A 14,248-nucleotide genomic window follows, 5' to 3' on the forward strand; every position below is an offset into this window, starting at 1 on the left:
GGATTTGTTGGAATAGAGGAAAAATGGAACTCATACTGAGGATGGTGTGTGCATTAGCACAAACCTTTTCAAAGGACAAGCTGGCGGTATGCAGTAAAAGCGCTTAAAACATTCACACCTATCACAGTCTCCGTGGAAGACACAGATAAGGACGTCACACCGCGTATGGTAGAGACGCGCCCTTTGTGTGCAACACAAAGGTAGAAATGGTTCAAATGATTAATTGTTCACGGGAAGCAAATGTCACTTCACAAAAGAGATGGCACTTGGATAAGATTTTGAAGTGATCAAGCTTCACAGGGCACAGTCAACAGTTCCAGTAAGAGTCACACTTCTTCTGAATCACTACACAAAAACAGAGACATGTTAAGGCAAAGTATTTTCATTAATTGTGAAACTTCTGATGTAGCTGGAGGGGTGGAAAATAGTGCCTGGAAAACAAGGCCTCATCATTTGAGAACCAATGGACGACGAGAAGAGAAAATCATCTGCTTTTTGGTGAGGTCATGAATATGGCTTTTAAAACCATAGTGTAGAGAGAAGTTGAGCAATTGCCCACCCATAGCACTCCCACCCCACAGCCACCGAAAAACCCCAGTCTGGCAAAAAAAAAAAAAAAAAAAAAAAGGAAGAAGGAGGAGGAGGAGGAAAAGAAGAAAAAACAAGGCTGGCATAGAGAGTATTTAGGAAAATAAAGTGGAGTTCATTCCACGCATAAGGACAGCCAAGTTAGCAAAGAGTGGGCAAATGGGTACGAGGTGGTCAGCGGCAAGCAGCCTAGGATGTCATACCACCACTTGTAATAAGTATTGAAGAATGAAATAATTCTATTTCTCTTATACTTATATGGACTATTTTGAGAAAAATTCTATTCTAATAAAGGAGTAATGTATGTTTGCCACTTTTACAAATGAACTTATAGAACGAGTCATCCATAAGCACATCAGGAGAGTGACAGAAATGAGAATTGGGGGTTAAAAAACAAACAAACCCAAAACAGCAAGATGCGAATGCGGCCGGGAGCACTGGCAGCAGGTGGTGTTAACCAAGAAAGGGAAGAGCAGGTGTGTGCTGGCTCCCTGGACCTCCCCCCCCCACCCCCGGTCCTGTGACCCTCTCTCTGCCCCTTCCAAGGCCTCTTCCTCCGTCACCCATGTCCTCTCTCGCCTGGGGAAGCTCTGACAGAGAAGGGCACCAGCTGGCCAGCAGCGGGAGGCCCCTACAGACACGGCACCCCCCACCCTACCCCCCATCCACCCACTCCCCCCACCCCCACCCCCACCCCCATCTCGGCCGAGCTCAGAAGGGCGATAACGAGAGTCCACCTGCAGAGTCCCCGATGCACTACTAAGAAGGGGAATAGAAGGGAAGGGAGAAGAAATGTGTGGGAAATATCAGAAAGGGAGACAGAACATGAAGACTCCTAACTCTGGGAAACAAACTAGGGGTGGTGGAAGGGGAGGAGGGCGGGGGGTGGGGGTGCCTGGGTGACGGGCACTGGGGGGGACACTTGACGGGATGAGCACTGGGTGTTATTCTGTATGTTGGCAAATTGAACACCAATAAAAAATTAATTTATAAAAACAAAAGATTAATGTAAAAAGTAACTTACGTGAATTAACAGACAAAACAGAGTGAATAAAGTTTTATGGTTTTGAGAAAAGAACAATGAAAACCACTTCTTCAAATTCCTGAATATCAAAACATTGATTTGTATTTACCTTGAAAATATTTATAATTTATTCATCATCAAGAATGTAATAAGTATTCATTGTAGATGAACTCAAAACTACACAAGCATAAAAAGAAAAGAATAAAATATCCTAATTCTAGGGATCCCTGGGTGGCGCAGCGGTTTGGCGCCTGCCTTTGGCCCAGGGCGCGATCCTGGAGACCCGGGATCGAATCCCACATCGGGCTCCCGGTGCATGGAGCCTGCTTCTCCCTCTGCCTGTGTCTCTGCCTCTCTCTCTCTCTGTGACTATCATAAATAAATAAAAATTAAAAAAAAATCTTAATTCTAGTACCTGGAAAAAAAAAAAAAAGAAGGGGAGGCTGAGGAAGAAGAAGAGGAGGGAAGCGAGGGAGGGCACCGCAGAGAGAGGGAAGGAGAAAGAATTTGAAGTCATTCAGTTGCCAACTGGTTTGCAATCCTGCTGCCATCCCCACCTGCTCTCTGGGGGCGGGGGGGCGGGGGGACATGTAAGGATAACGACAACTTAAACAGAAGACCTTTTAAAATAAGGATTCAGGGGCACCTGGGTGACTCAGTCCGTGGGGCATCTGACTCTTGTTGAGAGCTGAGGTCATGGTCTCTGGGGCTGTAAGATCCAGGCCAGTGGTGCTCTTCCTCTCCCTAGGTCCACCCCCCTTGCTGGTGGGCTCGCGCTCTCTCTCTCAAATAAATACATAAAATCTTTTTTTTAAAGTAATAAAATAGGGATCCCTGGGTGGCGCAGCAGTTTGGCGCCTGCCTCTGGCCCAGGGCGCGATCCTGGAGACCCGGGATCGAATCCCACGTCGGGCTCCCGGTGCATGGAGCCTGCTTCTCCCTCCGCCTGTGACTCTGCCTCTCTCTCTCGATCTCTATGTGTGACTATCATGAATAAAAAAAAAAAAAAAAAAAACTTAAAAAAAAAAAAACTAAAAATTCAAAATAATTCATAAAAAAAAAAGTAATAAAATAAAATATGGATTCACACTTTATTCTGCTTTGTAAACAAAATATCCAGGGACTGGTTGTGGTGGACCGGAACTAATTTTCCAAATTAAGAATGCTACCTGGATCCTGATACGCCAGTGTGACCCCTGACGACAACCCCGCAGGAAGATGTGCCGTGAGCACCAAGGCAATGAGCACCGGGTATGGGTTGCGCGCCTGGTCCCGGAAGCCATCCCCGTACGTGCCACCAGAGTCCTGCACAGGGCATATCTACCCGCACTTTACGGACAAGGAAACTGAAGGTCAGTGAGATGAAGCAATGAGCTCAGTCACAGAGCTAACAGAACTGACTTCAGATTTATTTTCGTGCCACGCCATTCTATCTCCCTCTTGCAAATGATCGTTATTATGATGATTGGTAGATTGGTAAGCTTCCCAAGCCACGCCTATGAATTCAGTGGAATAACTGTTATGTTTGTGGTGGAGTGTTTCCAGAACAGGGTTGTTTCCAAAGAATATGTGGGTTCATTTACTCATCAAACATTAATGTGTCAATGACATGCCCCATAATTTATTTTTGATTCAGAAAATGTTGTTATTGTATGTTCTCATTCATTTGGGGAATATAAATAATAGTGAAAGGGAATAGAGGGGAAGGGAGAAGAAATGGGTAGGAAATATCAGAAAGGGAGACAGAACATGAAGACTCCTGACTCTGGGAAACGAACTAGGGGTGGTGGAAGGGGAGGAGGGCGGGGGGTGGGGGTGACTGGGTGACGGGCACTGAGGGGGGCACTTGACGGGATGAGCACTGGGTGTTATTCTGTATGTTGGCAAAATGAACACCAATAAAAAATAAATTTATTATAAAAAAAAATGTTGTTAACATAAGAAGGAACTCTTGTAAAGAAAGCCCGAGACGGGCACCTGGCTGGCTTGGTCGGAAGAGCATGCGACTCTTGGTCTCGGGGATGAGTTTGAGCCCCATGTCAGGTGTAAGGAGTACTTAAAAAATAAAAGAACTTAAGAAAAAAAAAAAAAAAAGCAAAGTCTGAGAATTAACTCACACAGGATAAAGGGAAGTTTCTTGATGAGAGAGGGAGCAAAATTTGAATAATAGGGTTTTTTTCTAGTGGGGGGAAGGGAGACATAGACAGGTGTGGCATGTTTACAAATGGCCAATATCAACACCGAACGAAAAACAGCAAAGGTCGTGTGACGAGCAATGGGCAGGTCTCCAGCACTGAAACTGAGTGGGCCCAGAGCATGGCAAGAATGAAACATGCATCGTTGTCCTACTTGAAATCCCTTTTATGATCGTAACGTGAATTCAGGAGTGCCGACATTTCTGATCCTTATTTCCTCCCCCACCAAAGCGAAAATGGGGATAAAAGGCAAAACTAGGATATCCTGATCTGAGGAATGCCACATCCTCACAGGTAGCCCCGATCAGTTAGCCCTGGGCCTGCTCCTGCAACTGTGAGGAGCCCTGGAGGACGCGTGCCTGTGCCTGCGAGTCGTGTCCTTGACCTTGTGCAAAGGCAACCTCAGCCAAGTCTCAGTCACGTTCTTATCAATCCAATCGTTAAAACTTGATTTAACGGCCCAGAGGTTTAGCGCCGCCGTCAGCCCGGGGTGTGATCCTGGAGACCCGGGATCGAGTCCCGCATCAGGCTCCCTGCGTGGGGCCTGCTTCTCCCTCTGCCTGTGTCTCTGCCTCTCTCTCTCTCTGTGTGTCTCTCATGAATAAATAAATAAAATCTTAAAAAAATAAAAAACTAGATCAGCCTTGGTGGTTCAGCCTAGCATAAACAAAGAAGCTCCAGAACTAGAAATACATGTGGATTAATAAACACACGAGAATATATTCAACCTCATTGTTTTGGGATCTACCTGAGGGAGTGTGAAAACTTTAGAGCTAAAGATCGTACCTCGACATTTCTCGCACTTTTCATATTTCTGTCCTTTTGCATTGGGCTCTGAGATAATTTCTCTTTTCAACCCTCCGGCCCTTTTTCAGTTTTCACTTGTGTCCATTTCCATTCTGCTATTCAGCTCACCTACTGAGTTTTTATTTTAATGATCACCTTTATCATTACCATCATCATCCACTGTTCTCTTGTCTAATATTCTGCTCTTGTTTGATGATTATAATCCACTCTTATCTCTATAAATTGGGTTTTCTCAGATGTTAGTTTTGTTAGTTGAGTTCAGTGCTTCTATTTTATGGTTGCGGTTTTTGCCTCTATGGTTGGTGATCGTTGGTTTTCGGCTCATTCTGTGTCTCCGAGATCCCGTGTTTGCCAGTCTGAGAACTCTGCTTCTGTTCAACAAGTCTGCACCAGTTATTGCTGGGAAGAGGTAAAATCTGATGCATATTGAAAAATGACAGTAGTTTATCTTCTGTAAGTACCGGTTCCCCTCCCTTCCTGGGGTAAAAAAATCACCCAGAGGACTGCCCTTCCTCTGGCCAAGTGTCCACCCTCACTGCTCCAGGTAGGTGGGAACAGTTCTGCTGTCTTCCTCTTGCCAGAATAGGGCTGACTTGGTTGGGAATTCTGGATGCTTCCCCAATCACACTAATGGTTGCTGCAGGGATCCTCTCTATTTGTTACAGCCATTGCTATGCATTCCGAGCAATACTGGAACTAATCCCACTTTTAATAGAAATACTTTCCTGCTAATGCATTTTTCTCTACTCAGCTAACCACATCTGTTTCTCTTTGGAGTTTTTCGAAATTTCTGATTAATGATGGCATTTTTTTCCTGGTTTTAGGCCATCTATAAATATATTTTTTCTGAATTTTTCCTTGTGTTGCAGCTGCAGAATTTCTAGAAAGAGGAAATGTAAGGGCTATAATCTGTTTCTACAGGGGAGACTTTTATTTCTTTTTAAAAATTTTTTTTAAAGAGAGAGAGACACAGAGAGAGAGAAAGAGGCAGAGACACAGGCAGAGGGAGAAGCAGGCTCCGTGTGGGGAGCCTGATGTGGGACTCGATCCCAGGACCCCGGGGTCACGCCCTGAGCCGAAGGCAGAGGCTCAACTGCTGAGCCACCCAGGCATCCCTATAGGGGAGACTTTTAAATCTAATGGTGTGCATTGGATTGAACAGTTGAAACATGGGTAAAAAATCATTTTAAAAATATGGGGGATCCCTGGGTGGCGCAGCGGTTTAGCGCCTGCCTTTGGCCCAGGGCACGATCCTGGAGACCCGGGACCGAATCCCACGTCGGGCTCCCTGCATGGAGCCTGCTTCTCCCTCTGCCTGTGTCTCTGCCTCTCTCTCTCTCTCTCTCTGTGTGACTATAATAAATAAATAAATAATTTAAAAAAGAAATATCAAAAAAAAATAAAAATATGTATATGTTTGAGTGCTTGTGTGTATTTTTTAAAAAGATTTTATTTATTTATTCATGAGAGACACAGAGAGAGAGGCAGAGACACAGGCAGAGGGAGAGGCAGGCTCCATGCAGGGAGCCTGATGCCGGACTTGATCCCAGGACCTCGGATCCTGCCCTGAGCCAAAGGCAGACGTTCAACCACCAGGCATCCCTTATGTGTATTTATTTTAAAATGTTTATTCTCCTAATAACACCTGATAGCAAGATATACCTTATATGGTAATACACACACACACATACACACTTTGCCATTGAATTAAAAAGTCTCTTCCTTTCAAACAGATTGTAGTTCTTAAATCACTCAGGTAAACGCACTTAATTGGTCTAAGGAGTCATAAAAGTCTACAAACAAGGGGACTCTCCGAGAGTCTTGGACTTTGAGGCAATTAAGAAACATTGTAGACAGTTTCTTGGCCCTTAAGAATTGTCCTCTAGCTTCCAGAATAACATTCAGAATCTCTTCTTGACCACTTCCCCATCCTATCATGCTCCCTTCCCCAACTATACTAAAGAACTTGCTGCTCTCCACAGGAGTCCGCGGTTTTAGTTTCTGAGCTTCCACATGTAGGCTTCTCTTTGCTTGGAACACGTTGGCCCTCGCAACATTCTCTCATCCAAATGCTGTTTAAAGTTAATTCTTTGTCTAAAGAATCGGACTGGTAGTGCATTTATTGTGATTAGCTACCATGTTTCATCCTATTCTAAGCAATACTATCATCCTTTCCAAGCATGATATATGTGCCAGCCTCCTCTTGGTCCTAGGCCATCAATATCTCGGAGTGTTGGCCGGGCAGTGACAGGGTATTAGATAGGTATAAAGGCTCCAGAAAAAAAGAAGGCCTTTCCCCTCGCCAGAAGATAGTACTATTGACTTTATTAATGATGTGTGAGCGAGAATCCACAGACTCAGATCTTAGTCCAAATTCCGATAAATAGAACAAGTCAAGACAGTTAAAGTCCCTGGGCCTATGTTTCTACATTGGGAATGTGTCCTCTACATAAAGGTGCTAGAAAGAGGCTCCCTAAGCTCTCTGCCAGGTTTCAAATTAGATAACAGAGCCAGTAAATTTGGCTTGTTAAAAAAATTCTAGGTTAATTTAATTACTCAATGACACTGTCACATAAATACTCAAAAAATTCTGATTTAAAACAATGTCCCTCATGAATCTTGGAATTATTCCTTCTCATCCTTTCCACTGTTTCCCAGTGTTCCATGATATGACTGAACCACTAGTTATTTAATCATTCCTGTGTCTATGGACATCATGTTTGCTTCTAATTTGTCTTCTTATACACAGTGCTAGAGTGAGCATCTTGGTTAGATGGTGTATATTTTTTAAGGTTATCTTTGCTTTGCTTACAGCAAAAAGTCTGTACTCTGTACCTTGTCCTCAACATAAATTGGCCAAAACAAAGGTCTCCTGTGTATGTAGATAAAGGTCCCCTTAGAAGTGACCTAGAGAATCGTGACAACGTGTTTTCATTTGAACATCATAAGAAACCTGACAACTGCAACCTAAAGCTAAATGGACATAATTACAGTAGTGGTCCCTCAGAGAAGGATGTCAGGACATGTAGGGGGCTGACCCTCTTGAGGTTTGGGCCAAGGCAAAGCACTGAATGGGGCTCAGAGAGGGGAGTGAATCCTTTTAAGAACCCCAGGACCTCATAGCAAGGGGGACCACTTGGTTTCTTGAGTCACTGGAGCCATAAAGACAGGAAATGAGAGACAATCCCTTATTTTCCTCTGTATATAGTATGGGTCTATGAAAGAAACACAAGTAATCACTGGCCAGAACAAAAGGAAACCTAGAAGCTTCTCTTTCCTGCTAGTACGGAAGCTGCTGAGGGAGATCATTGACCTGAATAGTCAACACTAGTGAGAGAGAAGCCTTGGACCAGTGGAAGATGGCACCACAGAAGAAAATAGCAAAAGGAAAAATGAAAAGACCAATCCTATTGAAAATGTCAAATAGGCCAAGAAAGACTGCCTTCAAATGCAACAGGAAATCTATGTAGTGATGCTAGAGGATTCTATAGTCCATACCTCCTGTGGTCCTCACAAGTACACTTAAGGGGGTGGTATTACCATATCTCATTGGACATATGAAAATACAATGACTCAAAGAGGTCTTTCCTTTCTTTTTTCCTTCCACAAATATTTGTTCACAGTATGACATACCAGGTATTATTCCTGGCACTGTGGATATCCCTGCTTTTGTGAGCCTATATTCTAGTAGAACATGACAAATAACAAAACAAATGAATGAAATTATAAATTAATACATAAATAAGAAGGAATATCGGATTGCAACAAATTTAATGAAGAGACTTAAAATAGGATAGTATGGAGGGAAATTTTTCAGGTGACCAAAATTCTCTATATCTTGATTGTGGTAGTTACAGAATTGCACGCATTTGTCAGAATTCATAGAATGGTATACCTTATAAAGGGTGACTGGCCATATGTAAATTATATCTCAATAAACTTGACCTTTAAAAAATAGGATCCTCCCCAAAAAGTGACAGGAGGCTACTTTAGATTGAGCAACAAAGGCCTCCCTAAGAGGGTAGTAATTAATATGAGATTTGAGCACAAGAGAGATGGAGAGGTCATTCCAGAGAAAGAAAACAGTAACTGCAAAATCCCTTTGGTGAGAATGAGCTTGGCACGTTCAAGTTACAGCTGGGTGGGGGAGGCTGCAGATGTGGATGAGAACCAGAGCAGGGTGGGGTTAGAAACCAACATCAGGAGACCGATGTTATTTTCAGTGCCACAGGAAATAGGTTTGTAAGCAGGGGAATTACAAGTCCTGATTTATGCTCTTAAAAGACCACTCAAGCTGCTATGCAGAGGATGACTTATAAGGGAACAAGAGTGGAAGAAGAGAAATAAGATTTTTTTTTTTATAACAGTCCACACAAGAGACTATGAGATCATGGACTAGGGTGGATACAGATAGAAGAAGGTCTAATACAATATGATGGTATTATATTGATTAAGATAACAAGTACATCCCAATCTCTATAGCTTGACACAGTAAACTTGTGCTTGATACTCCTGACTGGAGCACTTCTATCTGGTCACACAGAGCATTGGGCTCTTCTACCTTCCAACTATACTTTCAGGTAGGGCCATGGAAGTCCTCATTTAGTCATCAGATGCAAATGAGTGACTACTTGCTGGAAATTCCTACGGGTCTGGTCTGAAACTAGTATACATCAAATTAACCCACACTCTGTTAAGTAGAACTTAGCCATCTACTCCATGCACCTACCCGCTGAGGGGGGCAGAGAAATGTAGCCTATGACTGTGCCCAGATAGAAAGGGAACCTGGTGTGGTTATCATCTAACAATCTCTGCCACATGGAAGTGGAGCAGGAGAGGAATCAAGGAGGAAGAGAGGAATCAAGGAGGAAGTCTTGGACTTCTCTCACTAGTGATGCTTGGTAACTGTGGTGAAAGGACATCTGGGAGACATGCTGGATTCCTCTCCTTCCTTTAGCCCCACCTGTTGTACTAAAAGAAGGGATGATGAGTGGAAGGAGACACAAAGATCTTGCCCATAGCAACGGAACAGAACATAAAGGCGGAGGAGGAGGAAATGATTCCTCCTTCAAAAGTGAAGCTGTCCCTGATGATACAGATCCTTCTCTTTGAAGAAGGCTGCACTCACCTAAGTGCAGTGAATCTTTCACTTACCTGAAAGATTTCAGGTCAACACAAGGGGGACAGCATAGCAAGGATTCACAACACTGGTAAAATGCCAACCAGGTGGTCTCTGAGTTTCCAACAATGAGTTCTGTGGTCGTCTCACTGAGTCAGGGGAGACAACGGGATGGGGAGAAGGAGGTAGAGTTTCCAGGTCTTATCAGGTATAGGGAGCAGTTTGACTGGAATAAATGCATATAGGGGAACACCTGTAAATAACCTTGGAAGGCAGATCATAGGCAGATTTGGGGAACTGCGTTTTGTAAGGAGGTAGGATGAGGAGAAGGATGTTAAGTAAATAAAATTTTACCTCCACCTCCTTGTTCTTCTCTCCTCCTCTTCTTCTTTGCCCTTCTTGTCTTAATTTTTGCATCTGAACGTCCACAGACCCCCAGTCTTCCGAAATTATCCTTTGCTTTAGTACCCATATAAGCTCACTTCTTCCTATAAATCAGGAAAGATCAAGTCATGCTAACAGTAGGAACAACCCCCCCCCCAAAAAAAAAAACAATAAAGGTTCATATTTCATTCATGCTATATAACATAACATCAGGAGTTAATCAGGGATCCAAGTGATGGAATAGCCACCATCTCAAATGTTTTCTTCCACGTGGGCCAAGGGAAAGGGTTCTGGAGCATCGGCAATCAAGTGTTTGGCTCTGAGATAACATATATCATTTCTGATCATATTTTATTGGCCCAGGAACAATTGCATGATCCCACCAAACCCTGGAAAGCCATAGAGTACGTACGTGCCGCCAGAAGATGGAGAACCAGAAACACTCAGTGGGCATTACTACTGACTATCACACCTCTATGGGAAATCCAACGTCAGGTCTCTTTCAGTGTCATATTCACTTTCTAAAAGCTTTTTGATATAAAATAATTAAATCTTTCACTTTTCCATATATTTGCCATTGTTCAATGGAGGCCCTATCCTGCTCACTGGCCCTGTAAAAGTTGGCAGCCTTCCACTTGAAGATTCTTAAGTATTTATTGAATTAATGAGTGGAATGCCACATATATTATTTTATTTTATTTTTATTTATTTTTAAAGATTTATTTATTTATTCATGAGAGACGCAGACTGATAGAGAGAGGCAGAGAATAAGGCAGAGGGAGAAGCAGGCTCCTCGCAGGGACCCCGATGGGGGACTCGATCCTAGATCCCCGGGATCATGACCTGCACCAAAGGCAGGTCAACTGCTGAGCCACCCAGGCATCCCTATTTTTTTTTTAAGAGAAGAGAGAACACATATGCAAGCTGGGGGGAAAGAGGGGGCCACGGGAGAGGGAAAGAGAGACTCTTAAGCAGACTCCATCCTCAGCGCAGAGCCCCACACAGGGCTTGATCTGATAACCCTGAAATCATGACCTGAGCCAAAATCAAGAGTCAGAGGCTTAACCGACTGAGCCATCAGGAACCCCCATATTTTATTTATTTAACCTTGTTCTACGTCATGCATCAGAATTTCTCTCTCTCAAAAAAAAAAAAAAAATTCTCTCCAGTTGTTTTAAATTAGAATGATCTTAATTTCCATTATTGTCCTTATTCCCGCACTAGTCCATATGAAGATTTTAGGATGGGTGAGGCATTCCTGTAGCATAATTTCACAGCTTTACTGGAAATGTTCTTAAAGATGTCTTTCGCTAACATATTTTGTAATTCACTGAGCTCCACCCTTTCCTTTTCCTCTTGTTTTTCCTTTTTCTTTCCAAGATTACAAAATATAATCAATAAATTATATAATTTGTGTTTTAGCTTTCATACTATGGCCAAAGAATTGCATTTTCCTACAACATTTTGCTATTCAAATCCAGTCTTTTTAAAAGTATATCATCAGATATGTATGAGATCTCTTGGAATTTGTTTCTCTTCCCTCTTTTCCTTGTCTTCCTCCATCCACATCCACCTGACATTTCTTCCTATCTTTTCCTACCAGCTGAGACTGAGCTTATAAAAATAAAATCTTAATATGCCTCCTCTTATCTTCTGACAGATATCTAAAATTCTATTTTAGAGTCTTTTTTTTTTAAGTTTGTGTAACAGTGACATCACTAAACCACTGTGCTGGCTTAGGAGATCTCAAGCTTGTTCAGTGCAGGCTTAGACCAAATCAGATGTGGAGGTCTCTCCATCCTGTTTTTAGGTATCTGGTAGCTGCTTTGATATATGGGTATTGGAACATTGTGGAAAAGCTACCAAAAGGGGAGCTGCCTCTGCAAAAAAAAAAAAAAAAAAGAAAAGAAAAAAAAGAAAAAAGAAAGAAAGAAGAAGGAAAGAAGAGGAAAAAGAAAAAAGAAAAAGTGTTGCTGTGCTCTCAACCAGTAACTGACAGGAGCAAGAGGAGACACTGCACACCTTGGGACGGGCCAATCAAGAGATTGGGGCAGGCAGGTGTGGCACAGCATTGGTCTAAAAAGGTAGAGCATTTGACTGGTAATCTGTTGAGCCCCTGAAAGGAACTTTTTTAAGAGAAAAGTGTGTCTTCTCTCCGCTCCCCATACACGTCCTGGGTAGTGCTAAGAGTTGGGCAGGATACCTACTTATCTTAGGCAACTTCCAAGGGAAGTTCATAAGCCACACTCCCTTTGCTACTCTTCTTCCCCCACTTGTCCTCCCCTTAGTTCCCACTCATACCCACTGCATCTTTTCTTTTCTTTTCTTTTTTTTAAAGATTTTATTTATTTATTCATGAGAGACACAGAGAGAGAGGCAAAGACACAGGCAGAGGGAGAAGCAGGCTCCATGCAGGGAGCCCGATGTGGGACTCGATCCGGGATCTCCAGGATCACACCCCAGGCTCAAAGGCAGATGCTCAACCGCTGAGCCACCCAGGCGATCCCCCACTGCATCTTTTCCATAGAAAATCCTCATCCGAGCACTGGGTGTTATTCTGTATGTTGGCAAATTGAACACCAATAAAAAATAAATTTATTATTAAAAAAAAAAGAAAGAAAATCCTCATCCACTTCTTTTCTTCCACAATAGAAATAGAACAAAAGAACAGTCTGACAATAGAAATGAACACTCTCTCAAAACCAGAGACCACATCTATTAGGCACGGTTTTCAATTTGCTTGATGAAAGGGAGGGTAGGGTTTCCAAACATTGTATGGAGGTAAGGGGAAATATTTGTATTTTGGGGAGTTGGGGGAGAGGAAATGAAGTCCTCTACCTGGATTGGGTTAATCCATCAAAGCAATCATTAAATTTTCATGTTAAAACACCGCTCATACCTTCCTATACTTGGGGCTTCATTAAAATGCAAATAAACAAAGATGTTGTTGTTAATTATTTGACCTAAGTAAAGATTAATTTCCAACCCCTTCCTGAGAGTGACTTTTGATAAATGAGAGCCAGGGGAAATTGGGTATTTCAAAGAAATGTGGAAAGGGCACAGCCGGAAATATGTGACCAGGCAAAGAAGAGGAAGCTGTGATGGTTGTGCTGCAGCCTTCCTTATGTTATATTTACTTCCTAAACCACAAACTTAAAATACTCATATAATTCTACTTTCCAGAAAAATGTCATGGTTTGTTCCTTCCAACTATCCATTCATCCTGTTCTCTCTGACCACGGCTGTGTTCCTCACAGTCACACCCACGTGGTCTAGACTATATCCTTTTTTGTACCAAACTCAAACTCTCTAACCCTCTCAGTGAGCTGGGATACAATTCCCTCATTTCTCATTTGTTGTGGGGCCAAAATAGAGATTTTGAACCCTAATAATTTTATGCATACCTTAGCGAGCATCCAGTGAATTTTGCGTCCTCACAACTGCTCTTTCCAGGAGAGATGAGAGCAAGCCTTCAATGTTCAGTGCAAAGACACCTAGGGGATTCCAGGCTAACTTCAGACCAGGCAAGTCCAGAAAGTTGGCATTTTCAAAGGATTCCAAGTCACTGGAGGGACGAAGAAAGCACGAGAGAAATGAATATGAAAACAAATGGAAAGCAATTTGGCAGCAAGAGTAGAAAAACTAAAACGTTGCCCCCAGATGGCTGTCAGTCAACGGGAAATGGCACTAGCATCAGAGCAATGGGCCTATCGCTAGATCCACGGACCCTCCACAAAAGGAGTGGAAAGCTTGAGCTATTTTAAGGTATGCTGACTTTACTACTATTAATTACCACCTTTTATTTTGATCACCTTCAAAGTTAGAGTGGGGGGAAGCTAGGGTCATGTCTTTATTAACTCTATCTACCCCCCTCAATCCCTTTCCCCCGATCTTCAAGAAATTTGTGTTATATAATAAGGTACCCCAGAGCTGCTGGGATGTGTCCTCAAGCTCTGAGATGGAGCTACTTTTCTGGAAGTTGATGTGTTGACCTGCTGACCACAATAAACCAAGGTCTGCAAGAGATCCACGCCAGGACACACACAGACAGAGGGTAAAGACATCACTGGAGACAGCTTAGGATTTACCAAACTATGTACACCTTTGTTTTAAATTTCCTCTACAAGCTTG

The 14,248-nt window shown here is 42.8% G+C and overlaps 1 protein-coding gene across 2 annotated transcripts in view; it reads right to left on the reverse strand.

Moving 5' to 3' along the window:
• Positions 1-14,248, reverse strand: part of LOC144291858 (uncharacterized) — a 42,022-nt gene that overhangs the window by 20,921 nt on the left and 6,853 nt on the right. For both annotated transcript variants that reach the window (XM_077861703.1, XM_077861702.1), the window contains exons 2-3: positions 13,522-13,682; positions 10,088-10,221 (exon numbers count right to left, since the gene is read on the reverse strand). In XM_077861703.1, the coding sequence (XP_077717829.1) occupies positions 10,088-10,150 (63 nt within the window). In that variant the 5' untranslated portion in view covers positions 10,151-10,221; positions 13,522-13,682. The remainder of the gene's footprint in view (positions 1-10,087; positions 10,222-13,521; positions 13,683-14,248) is intronic.

This window comes from Canis aureus, chromosome 20, assembly GCF_053574225.1.
Source record: "Canis aureus isolate CA01 chromosome 20, VMU_Caureus_v.1.0, whole genome shotgun sequence".
Taxonomy (NCBI): Eukaryota; Metazoa; Chordata; class Mammalia; order Carnivora; family Canidae; genus Canis; species Canis aureus.